This window comes from Lissotriton helveticus, chromosome 5_1 (genome assembly GCF_964261635.1).
Source record: "Lissotriton helveticus chromosome 5_1, aLisHel1.1, whole genome shotgun sequence".
Classification (NCBI taxonomy): Eukaryota; Metazoa; Chordata; class Amphibia; order Caudata; family Salamandridae; genus Lissotriton; species Lissotriton helveticus.
This window is the reverse complement of record NC_136065.1, coordinates 2,029,036,746-2,029,056,742: the sequence shown is the minus strand read 5'-3', so window position 1 is coordinate 2,029,056,742 and position 19,997 is coordinate 2,029,036,746. Positions and strand designations below refer to the sequence as shown.

Genomic DNA, 19,997 nt, shown 5'->3' with positions numbered 1-19,997 from the left:
ACACCACTAACATTTAGCCATGCAGAATAGCAGTCACTCTGCTGTACAAAGTGGCTTAAACATTCCTTCTGCAGTCTGTTGGCCCGCCTCCTGGACCAACTCAGGGGTTCTGGTGGCTGCCCTACGAGACTTCTTTTACTGCCAGCTCCAGCTTCAGAGACTAGTTGAACGTCTGTTATCTATACCAGATTGTTAGAATTGTGGCACTGAAAAGCAAAGTGATGGTCTTCTCCACACAGCAGAAATGGTCATTTCCATGAGCCTTGGTTTACCCCGCTATATGAAAGGGCAGGTTTCCCTGTCCTTTCAGCATTTTCAGGTCTTTCTCTGTCCCTGGCTGGTGAGCACTTCTCTCTCTTACCTCAAGGTCGGTCATGAATACCCAACATATCGCTTATCTCCAATTCTGACTCTGAGAGTACCCCCTTGCCTCTCGGCTTCTTTAAAGTCAGAGGCCCCCAATGTCTCGCATCTCTCTACAAATACAGCCAGGAAACCTCTCACCTCTACCTTCGACACAGTCCTGCTTTCTTCCACTGCCCATGTTTGAAGGCTCTCCAGGTCCTTTTTCAGTTGTTCCACGTGGCCATGAAGTATTTTCTAAAGAACAGTCCAAGTGTTAACATTACCAAAAGCTATTCTGCATATTATTAGTTAGTGAACATTTCAGCTGTGCACCTGCCCTTATGATGCTACAGACTGCATTTGTTAGCATAAACATTGTACACACTGTACTCACAAGTCATTAGGTCTAGAGTTTGCTTAGCCATGCTCTCCACTAGGCTGTCACGAAGGAGAACATCACCCATTATAAGAATGTGATGTCACATAGACACTTCGCATTCTCCTACCCCACCATGAGTTCTTTTCATTTTGGCCTTTGTTGTAAATGTGTTATCTTTCTTCAGTGTTGATTATTCTAGAATGCTTGTACCTGTGCTCTCCAATAAAAATTCACTACTTACCCCAAAGAGCTTGGCATATTATCTTTAACAGCCTTCTTAGAAGTCTTCCTCAATACATCCAGAACTCTCATCTGCTGCAGACATGCAACATCTCAAGCACTGCCTGCAGCTCATCCAGACCGGATGACCAGCACCCACCTGAAGCTCAACCCCACCAAGACAGAGATCCTGTTATAAGCCAAGGGCAGCAAGCAAGAACTAGTACAAACCAGGTACAATGACATGCACCTGTAAGGATTAGAACCCAAACATTTCAACCAGTGGCAAGTCACTCAGATGCACACTTAACACTGATCGCATCCTCAAAGAACACATCGCTGAGAAAACCAAGACTGTCCGATTCCAGCTCTCTACAGGGTAAAGTGAAATCATCCCTCCTAGACAGGAACTTCATAACTGCTTTACATGCCCTCGTACTTGCTCATCTGGACAGTGGCAATGCTACCTAATACACGGCCTCCCAGATCCACACTATTCCGCCATTAGAGGCACATAACATACTGCAACACCCCTAATGAAGGCCATGAAAAAATAGAACCACATCACTGGGCTCCCATTGCCAGGCCGCACCACCTTTAAACAAGTGCATTTACAAAGTCATCATGACATGCAACTCCAGGACATCTGGTTGACAAGCTCAGAGTCTCCGGTCATTCTTGGCACACCCCTGATTATAACACTATCAGTCAGACAGGAAAGAAATGCAAAAAAAAAAGGAAAAATTAAGCAATTGCCCTTCTTTATCTTTGCACCAATGACCTGCAAAAACATCTCCATATCAAGAAAGTCTGTCCAAACCCTGCTCCAGTCTAGAGAAAAGATGAAGACACACCTCTTTAAACAAGCATTGGAATAGCTAATAGGTCTCGCGTTTGGGACCTTTTAAGTGTTTAGCCATGCACCAGTTGTTGTTGCACCAAGAATATTGTCCTGGATAACTAAATACTTAGAAGGTCCCAAAAGCGAGACCTATTGGCTATGCCAATGCTCGTCATTCCCGAATTCATGCTTCTCCAGCCCCTCTACAACTTCAGCTTTATGCTGAGGGTGATTTAGAAGTCCCTTACCCCTGCACTATTTTTGTAGATATGTTGCTTTTCAGCAATGCAGAGCAGCAATTGTATTTGTGGCCCTGCATTGCACGACATTTTGATAAATATACCCCTTAATGTCTAAACTTAAGTTTGTTCTTTACATATGCAGACTCTCCTGATGAAAAGGATATTAATAAACCAAATGGAATCACAAAGTGATATACGGTGTAATATATCTCACATTACCAAAGGGCAAACTATTCATTTATTCCCCATTTAAGGTGCATCTTGCATGTCTCACAACCAGCCGCACCCTCCCCCCCCCCTTCTCCCTGCTAATAGTACAGCCCACCACTGCTCACAACTTATGCCATTTTGGATGGTACACAAATTACAAATATTAAAGACGAGTAGAAACCTAAAAATAAATAGGAAAGGGGGAAATCAATTATCAAAAAAGAATCATGGAAGAAGTTTACGAAAATACAGGTGAAGAAGACCTAGCACGTAATAAGCAACGCTAGATGGCAAAACAACGTATGCTATGTGTGTGCATCGCAGCATGGCACTGGTTCATAAATGTAAGGTCTAACAAAGAATCCAATAGTGGTAATCTCATTTTAAACAAAAATCAATGCAGCAAAACATTTGTAACTTACTGTTAAAAGTCAAAACATGTTAAAAAATACATTCATTTAACATGCATGTAATTGAATGGCGATAAGACCGAGGTGCTTGTGGTAGGGAGAGCGCTGTCGGTGTGGTCATCGGCATGGTGGCCCCAGAGTTTGGGGTCCACCCCTATGCCCTGCGCTCAGGCTAAGAACCTGGGGGTATGGCTGGACATAAAGTTCTCCTTTCAGTACCATACCAGGCCGGTGGCAGGCGCCTGTTTTGGAGTCCTGAGGGGCCTTTGTAAAACCGTGGATATGCTACCTACTGCAGCCAGGAAGACCATGGTACATGCCTTGGTGACATCGCGCCTTGATTATGGCAATATTCTGTACCTGGGTGCACCAGCTAAATGTATGCAAAGACTCTAGGGTGTAGAGAACGCAGCAGCTCGTCTGGTTCTTATGCGCCTGAGGAGGGCATCATCGAAGGTGGCGCTGGCCTCCCTCCATTGGTTGCCGATAAGAGAGAGAGTCTTGTTCAAGACACTGTGCGTCTTCCACCGTATTATGCAGGGGACAGGTCCATCCTATTTGTTTGATCTACTCACTCCTTATGCCCCAACATGCCAACTTAGATCATGTGGGACGGGCTTGGTGTGTGTTCCTGCTATTAAGAGAGCAAGGATGGGTGGGCACTCTTTCCGCAAAATAGTATACGATGCCTCATGTAAAATGGTCAACACGCCCTATGTTTCAGCAGGTGTTTCAGCAGGTGTCCTTGTGTTTTGAAATTTCAGTCGGAATGAAGCCAGTACGTATGAAATGAGAGTGATGCTCTTTGGAATAACTCACGAGGCTCAGTGTATTCCTTTGTGATGCAAGAGCGGCGCTCTGTGGTGTCTGAGTGTGAAGACTGCTGGGGCGATCAATGCTCGGAATAACAAGTGCGCGGCAGCAGGGGAGGGGACCTGCGCGATTCCCTTGCGGGAGCGTGCGACCATATGGCGCCGCACGCTCCCGCAAGGAAATCGTCAGACGTGCACGCGTTGCCATTGCAAGCAATGCAACGCGTGCACGTTTTTGCCCCCAAAGCTGTACTGATGGCATTAGGTCTCTCTCCTATGCAGCTCGTGCGCGCTGCATAGGCGAGATCTAAAAACACTACATCACGATGCAGTAGCAAGACACCAGCTACTACTCCAATCACGTTGACAGCATTTAAGCTTTTCACACTGGTTGGTTTCTGCTGTACAACTACCACAAACAACAAAAAACACCGAAGAAAAATTATTATTTACATTGAAGAGGATTTTATTTTAGAAAAAGCAAAAAATAGAGTGATAATGGAGGCAACACAGTATACCTTTTCTTCCAAATGTTATTCTTCAGTATGCATTTTATCCACCAGGTTGCTCCCTAACTGCTCTCTCACTCTCTAAGACACATCTCCTCCGGCATCTGTCTCCACACCTTATAGAATGTTCAGCTCCATACATTCCAGTTTCAGGTATACCAAACACTTTGAGGATGTTATAGTTATGGGCAAGTCTAAACTTTACCAAGAAGCGAAATAGAAACCTATTATTTTCCAAAACTTATTCTAAAAGAACAACATTCCTATTTACAGATAAAAATTAACATTTTTCTTCTGCATCTCCCATGTACATTTAATTCATCAAACAGTCTGCATGCTTCTTAGGTTTCTCTTTCTCTCCTCTTCCACCGTTTTTTTTGTTATTCCTTAACCTATATCTTTGTATAGTCTCTAATTTTGCATAACTTGGTCACTCGTTTTAACTACTCCACTCTAAATGTAGGTATAACAAAGGACTCGTGTGTATAGATTAAGTGAACAACGTTATCCCTTTTAATGGGTTTCCAACCAATGCTTTTCTTTATTACAGAATTACATCCCCTAATATTTTTTGTTATCCGTGCAGATTTCTTTAAGTCAAAATGTTCCTTGCATTATAAAATCTTCCTTTCTCATTACCCACTTTTCCTCTTTGGTATAATTTATTAACATTCTTCACTCTGGATTCACAAATGTGTTTAGTTTCCTTTCTTTTAATAGCGCAGAAGGTACTCTTCCAAGCAGGGCATACATGGAACTCTATGTGCATCCATTCTCTCCAGCAACTATTCCCAATTCCTCCCACAGCTTTCTGCCAAATGCATTCCTTCTTTTACCACTTTGTTCAGTCTTTCAACCTTTTTATTTGCTTCCGGCCAGTTTAGTGCTATTTTCTTATGTATGCATGCAGGTATGTATGCATGTATCCATATAGGTATGTGTGTGCGTATCTGAAATATTAATATTGCAAACCTAGCAAAAAAGCAGAGAGGACTATACAGGGTCGCAGAGAAGAATTAAGTCAGTGAGTGATAGGAGAGAAAACTGGGTTGTGGACGGTTAGTGCACTAGTGGTAGTGTCCTTTAAAGAAGTGTTTCTTCAAATGTTTCCTAAATTTGAGCAGAGTGGAAGCGGACATGATAGATATGACGGTAGAGTTCCCAATACTGGGAGCATACATGGAAAAGACCTGCTGCCTTGTTTTCTTTCTTTTTTTACACTTCTTAGTCTGATGGTATTCTGGCTGCAGAAATGAATGCACCACCTGAGAGGGTGAGCTTGTCTGCAAGATAAGCAGGGAGGCTGGTCATGAAGGTTTTGTAACTGATGCAAATGGTTTTGAAGATAGTGTGGGTCGGTTAGAGGAGCCAATGGAGTTTCATCACGAGGGGGGTGATGTGATCATGTTACTTCAGGCCTTGGACGGACTTGCTACAATGTGTAGAATGCCCTAGATTGGTGCCAGAGAGGAGTCTGGGTGGTCACGGAATAGGGTGTTACTACTGTCCAGATGCAGGAGTACGAAGGCTTGGAGAGCAGTTCTGAAAATGCTTTCTGGAAGAAATTGCTTCATTTTCTTTAAAGGGGAGAGCTGGTACCATGTCTTCCTTTATTTTCGGGGGGAGGGGGGGCTTGCAAGCTTTTCTTGAATATGAGGTTGGTGCTGAGAGTGAATCCAAGTGATTGTGCATTCAATGAAAGGTGTGCTTCAAAGGCAGTTCATGTCATTAAACCAGGTTTCTTATTTGTTGTTTTTGGAAAATAAAAGGAATTCTGGCTTGACTGCAGTGAGCTTCAGGGAGGAGCTGGATATCTGGATCTGGATGAATGGCAGGGGGTGTTTGAGGTATTGGGTGTTTGAAGCAGAGCAGTCTTCCAACTACAGCTGTGTATCATCAGAATATTGGTAAATCTTGATGCGGTTATCTGTGAGTAAAGCACCAAGCAGCTCCGTGTTGCGGTTGAAGATGACAGGGAACATTATCACGACCAGACCAGAAACCAGTCCTGGCAATTCTCCTTGAACCACCAGCCGGAGGGGAGGAGGTGGGGTGAGGGGGGATGAGGGGTGCGGGTGCTAGTGTCAAGCAATGCTGCCGCATTTTGTACAGGGTCAGATATTACAGCACTACTGACAAAACAGGCCCCCTGTAACAAAAGCGCCCCCACAGGTCAAAAACCGGCCCCCACCCTTCTGGCCCACAGGGAAAATGCATGATGTCTGCTACGGTCAGTCTGGCCCTGGACATTATGGAATCTCGGGGGACTCAGCAAGTGATCTTTTGGGACCTGGAGGTGCCTATGTGAATAAACAAGTGTTAGTTGGAAAGGTGAGAGGAGAACTAGTGGAGGACACTGTCAGTAAATCCGATTCAGGACTCCAGGATGCATATGATGATGGGTTGGTCAACTGCGTCGAAGGCAACAGAGAGGTCCAGTGATATTAAACTGTGGTATCACTTTCATCTATGGCAGGAGGGCAGCATCTACAATGTGGCAGGTAGGAATCTCAGGTTGGTAGTTAAGCAGGAGATGGTTAGAATCAACGTAATCCAGAAATTAACTATACACATCTCTTACAATCATCTTGGAGAGGAATGATAGGGGAGAAGTGGGCAAGTAGTTGGAGTGGTCATCAGGGTCTAATATAAGTTTCTTTAGGAGCGGGAGGATCTGGCCTGTCTTGAGAGCTTCTGGGAAGATGTACTTAGTGAAGGAGGGTTTGACAATCGAGAGTAGGTGTGAAAAAGCGTCCCCAGAGAGAGCTTTGGTGAAGGGCCAGAGTAAGGCTCTTCTTCATGAGAACAGGATTAATGCGGGAAACATCATTTACTACGAAGTCATTACCACGCGTTACGTTTACTACGGGTAACTTACCACGCAAACGTCTTTTCAACGCGGGTGCATTCCACGAACGTCTTTACCACGCAACGATCAAAAAAAGGAGGTTTGGGGGGGCTGTGGGGTCTCCCCCCCAAAATGAACAAGCGGAATGTAAAAAAAAAAAAAAGAAGAAAACTTAGAAAAAAAACCATAAGTTATGTTATGTTATGTTACGTTGTTTTTGTATAGCGTACGGCTACTCGAAAGGAGTGTCCCGACGCTTTTCCACCAGTGGCTCCTAAAAGGTAACACAACACAGCTAAAACTGAAAGAAAAGAAAAATAAAAAGAAACAGTTTAATAAAAAGAACAAACTAAGCATTAAAAAGCCAAGTCTTCAGGCTCCTCCTAAACTGAAGCAAATTGGCAGTACTGCGCAACGCAAGTGGAAGCAAATTCCACATCTGGGGAGCTCGACAGCTAAAGGATCGCCCTCCAGCGCGGGCCTTCTTCACCCGTGGAACCACAGCTTTAAAGAGGGATTCCGAGCAGAGAGAGCGGACTGGATGATAAAAGTGCAGTCTCCGCTGTAGATATCCCGCCCCTGATCCATGCAAAGCTTTGTGCATCAAGGTTAGGGATTTAAACAGGATCCGCTTCCTAATAGGGAGCCAATGAAGCTTCTGAAGCAACCCCGAGGCATGGGCGCGTCTACCAAGGCCGAAAATTGCCCGGGCGGCAGAGTTCTGCACCACCTGGAGTCGCTGAACCAGGTAATCGGGAAGGCCAAGAAAGAGGGCGTTTACATAATCCAGCCTTGAGCCGATAAGAGCCTGAACGGTAATCCTCCTGTGCTCCTCCGACAACAAAGGCAAAAATTTGCGGAGCATCTTCAGGATTCCGTAACAGGTACCGGCCAGACCGAGAATATGGGTTCGCAGCGCCAGCTGGTTATCTAACTTAACGCCCAAATTTTTGGCAACCCGGGAGGACTGAGCGGGAGGATTCATGTCGGCCGGCCACCAATGCTGCGAATCCGGCTCGACGACACATCCAAAAAATAAAATCTCAGACTTGCCCGAGTTGGCCCTCAGACTGTTCCGTTGGAACCAGTCGAAGACCAGCGCAAGGCAGTCCCGGATTCTCTCTCCATCAAGCTCTTGATCTTTCCCGCATGTGAAGAGGAGTTGCGTGTCGTCGGCGTAGGAGACGATCTGGGCCCCGTAAGCCTCCACCAAGGCCGCCAAAGGGGACATAAAGATGTTAAATAACGTGGGGCTCAACACAGAACCCTGTGGAACCCCAACTCCCAGTGGCGGCATCTCGGCTGAGCTCTGGGAAACCCAGACCGTCTGGCGGCGATCTTCAAGGAAAGAGGTGAACCACCTGAGCACCGTCCCCCTGAGGCCGATGTCATAAAGCCTCGCTAAAAGCGCCTTGTGGGGGACGGTGTCGAAGGCCGCCGACAGATCTAACATGACCAGCATGGCCCTCCCGCCGACATCCAGAGTCTCCCTAATGATCTCAGTGACCTCCAACAGAGCCGTTTCCGTACTAAAATTAGGACGGAAACCCGATTGAGATGAGTGGAGCAGATTGTTAGCTTCCAAAAAGCTCGACAGGACACTGTGGGCATGTTTTTCCGTAATTTTTGCCAGTGCAGGTAAAAGCGAGATTGGCCTATAGTTAGCCAGAACCTCGGTGTCAAGACCCGGTTTTTTTAGGAGGGGGATCACCATCGCTCTTTTCCAAGAGCTGGGGACCCTTCCCTCCCTCAAGGAGGTATTGAGGACAGAGTTGACCAGAGGATTCACCACCGCCACCATCCCGGCCAAGAATTTGGCAGGGCAGGGGTCAAGTGGCGAGCCAGATTTAAGATTGGCCAGTAACGCCTGAGAGACATCACAGGCAACAGCAGGGAAATCGGACAGCGTCACCGCAGATATCTGCGGAAGACTACAGTCCGCCCTAACATCATTGCCTCCTTCCGGTCCCTCCACAAAGGTGGCCTGGATGGCCTTGATCTTACTTGTGAAGAAGCCAGCAAGATCGCGTGCCCAAACATCCGCCGAAGCTGGCGGGGGCGGATGGGAGCTGGGGGTAGTAAACTCCTTTACAATATTAAAGATCTCCTTACAGGAGTTCGCCGATGCCTCTATCCTCCTCGCCAGATAGTCCTTCTTGGCACCAAGGATGTCCCGATGGTATGCTTTAACCGCCGCTTTATAGGCAAGTTTGGCCTCCCCATCGTACACACGGCGCCACGCCCTCTCGGCCACCCTGCACTGACTACGGGCCACGCGAAGTGCCTCCGTAAACCACAGGGCCGATTGCCGAGCCACCGTGTGCCGGGGGGCAGCCTTAGGAGCTAAATCATCCAGCCTGTCAGTAAGCCAGCGCTGTAAAGTGTCTCTGACGATCAAGGAAAGAGCCGACCCAGCGACGTGGCGTGTACGTCATTATAGAAGTCCTATCTCTATTTTTAAAGACGTGTTACTTTTGACGCTCGTTTCCGCGAAGGGCTGCTGGTGAAAGGCGTGGAGAGGTGAGATAAGGATCAAAAGTTAAAACTTAAAAAATAATTTAAGCGCATTGTAAATTAAAACAAATTTAAAATGTAAGGTAATATGTAGTATTGGTTTGATATAAACAACAATATTTTACTTTGTTCAGCAGTTTTGAAAATGTTTTTGTAGCCTATCAGCATCATTATGTAAATTTAGAAGGGACGTAAGAGGTTAGTTAACGTAAAATTTGCGGAGTAGAATCCTGCGTTATCAATTGCTGCGTGGTAAAGACACATGCAAAGTAAAATTCGCGTGGTAAAGCCATGCGTGGTACAGGTAAGCGTTGTATATATTCGATTAATGCGAGTTGAGTATGTTGGTGGGATTTGAAAGAGATTAGCTTCGAAGGATAGCCATTTTAGGATTGTAAAGGAAGGGGTGGGCACTAGAGCTGAAGCAAGCATGGTTTTGTTAATGTACGCTTGGATCTTTTGTATTTTTCACTGAAGAAGCGGTTGCACTTTTACATGGAGTGAGGAACAGATTGATCCAGCAGGAGGTTGGTGCAGAGGTTCACTGTCTTGAAAAGTGTTCTGCTTCAGTTAGAGGCTTTATTCATCGTGTTGGTATTGTACTTTGCTTTGATTGATGCGATGAGTTGTCTAAGTGTTTTGTAGAGGGACTTCAGTGTAATGAGGTCATCAGGAGTTCTGTTTTTCTTTCATTATCTTTCCAGTCTGCAGATGGATCGTTTACTGTCAGCAAGGACATTAGAGTACCAGAGAAGGGTACAGTGTCAGACATGGAGTTGATAGGGTGAAAGATGGGTTCAATCATTAAGTTATCTATGGAGAAGTCTTTGACCTTGGTTTGTGGTAGGATGCTGGGCAAGGGGCTAGGGTTGGCTAAGTGATGGGACCAGTCCTGCGGTACGAGTGGTTTGTATTAGATAATTGGTGATGTTTAGGAGAGGAGTGACGATGTGACCTTTGGAGGATGTTCGCTGTGTGACCTGCTGTACCACGTTAAGGGTGATGAGGTTGAGGACGGTGTGGTTCCTTAGTTCCGGAGTCAGAAGCTTTGGCCATTATGCCACCTAGGACCACAAATTGCCCACTTTCTGAATACAAACCCAGGGTGGCCACAGATGGTGTGGATGGTGCTGGAGGTGGCCCATGAATAGTGACAAATTATAAATAAATAATTTGCCAGGCACATTCCTCCTTTACCGGCCCCAGCATAAAGCTAATACTTACTTTCACTTACTTACAAACATCACAGTGTTATGCAACTGTCTTTCAGAGGTGGAGTTTGCATCGACAGAGGCACAGACTTAGATCTCAGTGCCATGGTGGGAGTCCAGATTTTACCTTTCCATTTTGGGACGTGTAATCCTGCTTTTATAATAGAAAGATAAAACTACAAGTCCCAGAATGCAAAGAAACAAATCTGGAATAATATCCCATTATATCCAGTATCACCGGGATTGGTGCCGCTGACTGAACTATGACGATGCCCCCGGGTGGAAACCATTTATGTTAGTACTGACTGCTGAGCCCGAGCAACCATGGCCGATGCCCGGTGGAGCTGTTTAGGCAGCTATAGAGGAGATTGGCTTCGGTTTCACCCTTTGGCCGTCACCTACCCAGCCGGACCTTGGGCAATGTTTTTCCTCGTCTCTCTGCTGTGTTTCCTTTCCCTCCCATGCCCCCTCCCTCTGTGATCCTGTGGCTGCCTCCCCCTTCCTGCCCGACTTTGTTTGTTTTCCTCCTACCCCCTTGTCTCAATCCCCCCACCTACCCCATGCTCCAAGTGACTTATAGCTGTTTTTTTAATGCTTTTGTAACTGATGTAACTTTAGTACAACTGTTCTCATGCAAAGCGCCAATACCCAATGGCGGTGCGTCCATTAGGGCGCTGGGCGTTGCTTCACTACAGACATCGAGTCGCATCGGGGCGCTGTCAGTGTCACTAAATTAACTTAAACAGTTTAAGTTAATTTAACTTAACTTACTCAAATAATTAATTCAGGCCGGCCAGTGACCGGGCCACGCCCAAGGCAGTCAGGCGTGGGATGGCTCTGAAGGGGGTGGGGCACGCACTGGCAGCAGGTTTGACTGACAGCATGGGTCAGTGGTGGTGGGCTAGCGCAGCAGCAAGAGAGTGTGCATGTTTGGTTTTTGGGTGATAATTTTTCCCGAACAGCCCGAACATGCACACTAGGGCTACACATTAGGAGACCGAGGGTTGTTTCATGCCGCAGCCCCCGGTCTCCTAATGAGCGGGGAGTATCCCTGCTCAAGCCAATCATGGAACTGCTGGAGCAGCATCTGGATTGGCTGAGAGAGGCACGCATCGTTTGCCAATGCCAGGCCTCGCAGGCATTGCTGACGCAAGCGTGACTGTGACCGTGACGTCGGAGCAGACCGCGCCACATGCATGTATTCAGGCTGCCTGTGGAAAACCGGCCAGGAGTAGCAGGAGCTGAGGCGGCAGCGTGTGACCCGTGAAGGTAAGATTTTTTCAATTGTGATTACCTCCCCCCTCGCCAACCCGTCATGCTGTCCGCAACTGGTGAGCACAGATTGCAAAAAGCATTGCGAGGCCATATGTTGTGTAGCAATCACTTGCACCTCCTCTTACGCAAACCAGATTGTTGGGGATGTTAGTTTGTGGGGGGGCAGAAGCAGGAACCTAAGAAAATGAACAGAAGTCTTCACATCCTGTTTGTCTTATTGACAAACCGTGCCTGCTTCTGGTTATACATAATCGCGGAGGACCGTAGCTTTAACTTGTTTTCTGTGTGTGTAAATTTGACTAGTGAGTTACTCCTCGTGCCACTGCCGCCCCCCAACTTGTTCCATTGGTTCTCCTGTAAGCTATATATTACATTCTTTCTGCACGAGAAGGCAGTGGAAGGGGCAGCAACCGTCACTTTTCATAATTTTTGTTGATTTAGTTAATATTTTTGTGTTATGTACTTAGTTGGGAGTTTTATATAGCACTCCGCGTCGCCAAATGGATACTTAAGGGGCTTGTACTATTGGCGCTAGTCTACGTCACACTCCTTGAGACAGTCTTGAGAGCACTGGAACTAGGCATGCAACTGTTGTTACAGCATCCCCAGACCGAAAATTGAAGACACGCCTAATTCTGGTATGGCACTTATGGAACACCAGGTGTCTTATATGCACGGCACGTGCGGAAATCTGTTTACAACATTGCACGTGGGTTAGTGCAGGAGTCAGGCTCTGGAATTACATCTATGAGGGCCAGGGGTGAAACAGCTGGTTTTCTTCTGTGGCAAGGGAGAAAGAGTGACAAAGTTGAGCATCTGGGGCCAACTGCACAGTGTTTGTAAGTGTTTCTAGTAACCATTGTACTATCAGGCGTTCTCCCCGACCATGTACGCTTTTACCTCTTTTTTTTCAGGACCATACCGAGTTGGGGAGGGTGAATCAATCGGGAGTGTGGGGCAGGTTGCTTGACATTCTAAATATGAGTGTACCTGTGACATAGTGTGTTGAGTGTAGGCATGGGGCGTGCGCAGGTATATGAGTGTGCTCATTACACGGCGTAAAGTGGAGTGCCTTTCGCAAGTGTGTGTGCCCGCCCGTTACTAATGCATATTTAAATTGGTGAATATATATGACTGATTACACTTTCGTGTGTATGTCGCACGCTCAAATATGCGTGAATTTCAGTCAGACAAATGTGACTGATTGTTTATACGTTTTTGACAAGAGATTGTGTGATGCACTTTGAATGAGGGAATGTCAGTCACGCAGAAGCGAAATGTGTGTTTTTAAGGCAGTTTGAACGTGTGAATATCTGGAAGTGTGTACGGTATGTGGAGGTGTGTGTGAGACAGTGACTTGGAGCGGTGGACCCCTCTTGCGGGGGCTACAGCAGCCCCTTGATTTCCAACATCAGTGAGTGTCTACAGTGTGTGGTGCATATGTATCCCAGTGGCCCTTCCTGCAGAGAGAGATGCAGCTGCCCCTTCGTTTCCAGGCTTCTCACTCTCCAGCACTGTGTTCCTGCCAGTGAGGCGAACACCCCAGCTCTTTGTTGCGAGAGTCAGGACTGTGCCCACTGTGGGGGATGTGCTCGCTGCTGTCACCACCCCTCAGAACGGCATTTTGTTTTATGAATCGGCATTTATTGGGGCTAATGGAAACAACCCTATTCCGAGCCATAGCTCTGAATACAAAATGACGCTGTCACTCAGTCATCTAGATAAAGTATCAGACAAGCATTTGCAATGCAACAGGTTTCGCATTTACGCGAGTTTGAGCTATTCACATTGTAAATAACAATGCCTTTTATAATTGTTTTAGTTTTAAAAACATAAATAAAAGGCAGTCATTTACAATGCCAATAGCTTTAACTCTTGTAACTGCGAGACCTATTGCATTGCAAATTCTTGTTTGTGTGACTTAGTAGTCATTTGAAGTTCATGATTAGCAAAGCTTCCATATTCTGTTCTGTTGCCTGAATGAGTATTTATAGGGAGATCTCGATCTTGCTCAAGAAACTCCACCAGGACAATAAATATTGTTTTATAGTATACAGTGAATTGCTATCCTGGCAACGTGTGCATTTATTGTAAACGTTTCTGTAGCATGTGACCGGTCGAACGCAAATGAGTGCTGTATGAATGTTTGGTGAACGACTATCTTTAATGCGACTGTTGGGGAAACAGTCACTTATTTGGAAATGGCTGTTCTAGCCTCATGTTGGCGATTAGAGAATTCTTTTGCCTTCATGTGAATATCTGAATGAGTGTTTTAACCATACGTGAATGCATAGTTAAGAAGTAGCTCACATCTGCAAACGAGGGAAGTATTGCACGATAATGACAAGCTGTCTAAGGGTTTTACAAGGTACAGTATACTGCATACATGTGTCCTTGCCTCAGGCAATGTTTGTGGTAGTATCAGAGACGTCAATAGCAAACAACAGCCCAGTAGCCCAGAAATCAAGCCACAGCGGCCAAAAGAAAGCCCACACCGACCCGTCAGACCACTGCCAGCCCAGAATGCCATGCTGGCCAGTCCCACGCTGCCCCTTACAAGTGAGTTGCTTATCATACAAAAGGAACCAACCCCTTTTCAGACCCACACTTTAAATACCCCGGCAATGAGGACAGTTTGAGAATTTTAAAAGCCACTGGAGTAGAAAGGCAGAGTCAGTTGTACTCGGTTTTTAGCGCGCCAATAGTACTCCATGCCAGTAACTAGTAGCTAACACGGGGAGACAGTCAGAATTGACTGCATCAAGATTTTCACATCAAGCGAGCAGGTGTAACAGACAATACACAAGGTTTGCATGACACAACCACATGGAAAAAGCAGGACACAGCCTGCAGCTGATGGATTTATGGAGCTGAAGGGGCCTGCCAGTGACTGTGCCCCTGGAGCATCCCCCAGGACCCAGATGCACATGGCAGGTCTGCCCCTTTCACCCCAGAAGGCGGCCAGAGGGCACTTTCTCTCGTGGGAAGCAGCGGCCTCTCCATAGAGCGTCTATCCGGCTGGAGCACCAACTTCTTACCGCGACGGTCCGCGTGCATCAACAGAGCTCACTATTTAACGCCTGTAGATGATCATCTGAAGCAGGGCATTCTGTGAGCCAGGGAAGCCCGGGGGCGGAGGCTTCTCAGCAAAGTGAGTGAGCAGGACACTGACTGGAGTCACTCCCCCTCCTGCATGAGCACCTGGTACACAGTTCTCAAGGTGGCAGCCATTGCTGGTAATATCCGACGCATGCTGTGATTTGTAGTAGAACGTTTCCAAATTCAAACTACATGTACCAGAATGCAACGCGCATAGCATTTCACTGGCAGAACTACGTCTGGCGCGCATCCGCGTGAGATCTAAAAGGTGCAAACATTGTTCCAATAAAGAGCAGGGCCGCCGATAGGACATCGAATGCAAACTGTTGCAGGACACGTCTGTGTGTGCGTTAAATGTGCGATCTGTGCTGGGACACAGGAGCCATACGAATATTACCCTCCCTGTCCATAGGCCTATTTTGCAATTGCGTATTTTACACTACCGCTCCTAGGCCAGTACTTGAAAGAGAAAAGAGGCTGCCCCTAAATGTCAGGTATAGTTAATTAACAAGTAATAGGATATAACGATTGGCAAACTGAAGAACGTCACTCTCATTGTTAAACGGGTTGCAAGTTCCCCCCAATAAAGGTTCTCATGGAATGATTGTTACTGCGCCGGTCACAAGGGTTCCACTTTCATATTTCATTCAGATCTTTTTGTGCTGCATTGTGTTAGGATTAGTGTTATCGGAGCGGCCATTTTAGAGAATGATATAACACTAATATTAACACAATGCAGGACAAAAATTTCTGAATAAAAAATGAAGGTGGAACCCTTTTAAAAAAATGCTCGCCATGACGTATCCTTTTCTCTTTGTGTGCCGTCCCACTTGGACGGCCTCGGCCTGCTTTCTTAAGTACAATGTTTATTATCTTTATGGGGCCATGTGTTTGGCCCCATAAAGATAAGAAACCTTTTACGGCAGAAGGAAAGCAGGCCAGGCCGTCCAAGTGGGACGGCAGAAAAAGAGAAAAGTCTACGTCAGCAAAAGCTCTTTCCCAATAGCTGGCCGCCATTTAGCATAAATAGTGACGCCGGCCAATGGGAAAGAGGGGCGGGGCTTACAGCCTGTTATTGAAAGGTACTAAAAAACATAAAATCTCGCCAGCGAAACTGCGCATGCGCAGCCTACACAGGCGAGACCTAAAAAACACTTTTGATCATGCTCATTTTCATATGGGTGCAGTATGAATACCAGCACTCATGGTCAGGGATTTAGCATTTGTTAATACCCAGGGAGGTCTAACGGTCACCAAGGCATTAAGGAGAAGGAAATGCCCTCGTCTTCAGTCAGCATTGCTGAATAACAAAACCAATGCATGTGCCTTTCAGTTTGTTCTGTGAGACACAGTATTAAAGTGGTTATGTGAAACTGGACAAGCTATATGTTTCATGAAGAGCACCTTGTTTGAAACATGACTTGTTTTCTTAGCACTGTGTCAATGGCGGCTATTTCTCTTTATATGTTTTACTACAATAGATAGGTCCTTCAGGTATATAAAATATCGGATGAGTGGTGACTCAGGAGTGGTGAAAATGGTCTGAAAGAGCAGTAAATTAACAATAAAAAATGGGAGTGGGAGAACTCAGTGTTCACTTCAATGTTTGCCCAGAATGCATAGACAATTATACTGGCAGGAAGGGTGCACAGTACAACTTTGCTTTCTAAAATTTGCATGAAAATGCACCATTTGCCCACTGTTTTTTCAAACATTTCTCGGGGGGATAACACCCCCAACACGCCTTAGGTTGCGAGGGCTCGCTCGCTACGTTCGCTCGCCGCAGTGCACTCCAACTAAAATTTTACGCCCCAAATACTTTCAAAGGTCACCAGCCGCCACTGCTGAAACCTCCGGGTCTAGGCAGCGCTATATAAAACTCTTCAAATAAATAAATAGGAACATATGACTATACACGACGTGCAAAATGAAATAAAAACGTTTCTGAATCAGAACCTATGCAAAGATAAATCTGTGGCATACACACCATGTAATCCTGGGCAACATTTAAAATTAGATGAGTTTGGTGAGGCCACCGCCCATATCACACATCTGGATTTTACTCACATTGTACTCCTGGGCTGCCTCTTGCATGGGTAGAACGGAGTGAGTCTTGTGGTCTTTGGACTCTCGACAGATCAGACAGATGGCCTCTTGGTCATCTTCACAGAACAGTTTCAACTTCTCTTCGTGTTCTCTGCACAGGTTCTCCCCCTGGACGGTCGCACTCGGGGTGTGCAGATGTTTCAACAGTTCCACTATGTTTCCCAACTGTCTGACGGGCCGTAATATTTTGTTCTTATTGCTTTGTCTGCACTCAGGGCAGGGGAAGTCTGTCCCCAACCCTTCCCAGTACCGAGTGATGCAGGACAGACAGAAGGCATGCCCACAGTCCGCAGCCACGGGGTCTGTAAAATATTCCAGGCATATGGAGCAGGAGACCTCCTCTTTCAGCTGTTTGTTTGCCGCCATGTTGCTTTATAAAAGTTTCGTTTCTTGCTGTCTGTAAAGGGGGCGTGTCTTTGCCTGTTCTTCGGGCGTACCGGGGCTGGATCCAACAGAGGTGGGAGTGTCTACAGATGAGAAGGGCGTGGTCTCTCTGGAGGGGCGCGTCTCCATCTGTAATTGGGAGTGCCTGCAGCAAGACAGTGGCGTGAGAACATCTGTAAACGGGAGCGTTACAGCTGCAGAAGCGTGGCTCCAGGTGTCAGTGGGCGTGGCTACGAGTGTGACTGGGCGGGACTCAAGTTGATCTGGGCCGCTCGTTAATTATTGTCTGCCTGATTTGGCTGAAACATGCCCCATGGTTAGTTTGGTCTCCTGTGCTTTGCTCTGGACCCGGTGACTAAGGGCGGAGTTTCTATTTCCTCGCAATGAAAACCGGAAAAGGTATCAATCATTTCGAGTCCTGATCAGAAGTCCTCAGTTGTTTGTATCCGTATTGTAGCGCGCATCATGCAGCAATTATAATTGAAATAAACGTGACCTACAGGTTCCAGCCCAGATTGCACAGGGAGGTTCCTCTTTATTTTTGATTTTTATACAGCTCGATCTACCCTATAGGGCATTGGAGCGCTTTCGCGAGTCGCCTGTTACATTACAGAAAGGCGTTTTCATATATGTTTGTAGGTACAGGGAAGTGAAGTGATTGCACAGAAACACATGATGTTGAGCGCTAGGACTAAAGCCTGCTTCCCGAATTTCTTGAACTGCAGCTCTGACCGTCAGGCCTTATCTAGCCTGATTCCACTACTCGAGGTCTTTGCAGAATGGATTCATGGATTTTAAGAGGCGAACAATGATGGAATATTACTGTATAATGTCCCAGTGTCCAGCTTGCAAATATTGTGTATGAATGCCGTTTGAATATTTAATTAGACAGTACTTTTGGTCAGTGACAATTAGGACACGAGTTCTAAAAACAAAAGCGGGGGGAGTAAGCAACTCAGGCATTATACAAATGACACCATGGCGCGTAGCATCACACCTGGCATCACAGGGAGTGGCATCAGAACCCAGGACCTCACAGGAAGGAACATCACAAGAAGTAAAATCAGATCTTAACACCTCAGACTTATGTTTAGCCAGTCTATCTTGAGTACATTTGAGCACATTATGAGATTTAACAAATGCGATTTCGCGTCAGGGTTGTGTCAAAAAAGTGACGCAACTCGACACAAAATCTGGGCTTTAACTTACCCATCTATTTTTTTTAAAGTGCCACAAAGAATTGGCAACAAGGAGAATTGTGACAGTAAATCTGTTAAGGTTAATTGGATGCAAAGTCTGCATTTAGATAGTACATCGACAGGTTTTCAGTGATCTCACATTGGTGGTATCAAACATAGCTCACAGAGCCGAGACACCCCTGGGTAATTGCAGCGCTTTAAAAATTGTATAAATAAATAAATAAATAAATAAATAAATTTTAAATGATCTTAGAGGGTAAAGGCACATGCTGCCGAGATCATTGTGTGCACAGTAGCCCACAGGGAATAATAATAATGGTAAAATAACTCTGGAGGTTAACCCATTTACTGGAAAGATTTGTTTTTTGTCTCGTCCCAGTTTTGAATCAAAGTAACATAGGGTGTTAATGTGTCTCCTGCAAAGCACATCATGCAACATTACAGATGAGGGATTTTTATTTTATATAGCTAGGTAAGTGGGTTACTACTTTTAACACAGATACCCTTTTGCTACTTGCAGTTCATAAATTGTATTCCTTCTAACACACCTCAGTGACCGCTCAGCCCTCCACAGGGCTTGGTCGCCCCACTCACTGCTGCCGCTCCTGCCTGCCTTTGCCGCCTCCTGCCTGCAGATTCCTTCGCTCGCTGCCCGCTGCTCCTGGGAATTTCCCGCTGCTCCTGGGAATTTCCCGCTGCCCGCTGCTTCTTGGAATTTCCCGCCGCTGCCTCCATGCGGCCCCGTCCCCCTGTGATTCCATTCGCCGTCCCGCTCCCGCCACCCAGCTGCTCCTCCCTTCCGGTACCTTACTTATGACGCCCTCAGAGCGACCGCGCAGCGGATGCGTGCAGCGGGAGCGCCGATTGAGCGCCGAAGGTAAGCCCGTCTGCGCCCATCCGCGCCTGGCCTGCGCTCAGCGCCAGGACCCCTGGCCCTCCCCACCGAGGCAAGACGACCCGACTGACCTACGACGCCGCCACTCTCAACGCACTCAATGCCGGCCGGACCCACGCCTGCTGCCGAGCCACCCCGAGACGCACCCACGGACCCTTCACCTGCTGCACCTGCAAGTTCACCTGCCTCCGAACCTGCCCCGCACCCGCCAAGACAAACACCAGCAGCAACCACCTCAAGTGCATCCTGATCAACACCCGCTCCGTCCACAGACACGCCGTGGAACTCTGGAACCTCCTCGACGCTACATCACCGGACGTCGCCTTCCTCACGGAAACCTGGATGAACGCCTCCTCTGCACCCGACATCGCCATCGCCATCCCGGACGGGTACAAGATCATCAGGAGGGACCGCATCAACCAGACCGGAGGTGGCATCGCCATCGTCCACAGGAACACCATCCGCATCACGACCGACGCCAACGACTCCTTCGCCGCTG

The 19,997-nt window shown here is 46.8% G+C and overlaps 1 protein-coding gene across 4 annotated transcripts in view; it reads right to left on the bottom strand.

The window, feature by feature from the left end:
* The window catches only part of LOC144756203 (E3 ubiquitin-protein ligase TRIM39-like), a 115,087-nt gene extending 97,479 nt beyond the window's left edge, over positions 1 to 17,608 (bottom strand). The window contains exons 1-2 of one of the 4 annotated variants that reach the window (XM_078645810.1): positions 16,982 to 17,608; positions 505 to 600 (exon numbers count right to left, since the gene is read on the bottom strand). In XM_078645810.1, coding sequence (XP_078501936.1) covers positions 505 to 600; positions 16,982 to 17,386 — 501 coding nt within the window. In that variant the 5' untranslated portion in view covers positions 17,387 to 17,608. The remainder of the gene's footprint in view (positions 1 to 504; positions 601 to 16,981) is intronic. The other 3 variants (XM_078645811.1, XM_078645812.1, XM_078645813.1) reach the window with 3 other exon arrangements.
* Positions 17,609 to 19,997: the final 2,389 nt, after the last annotated feature.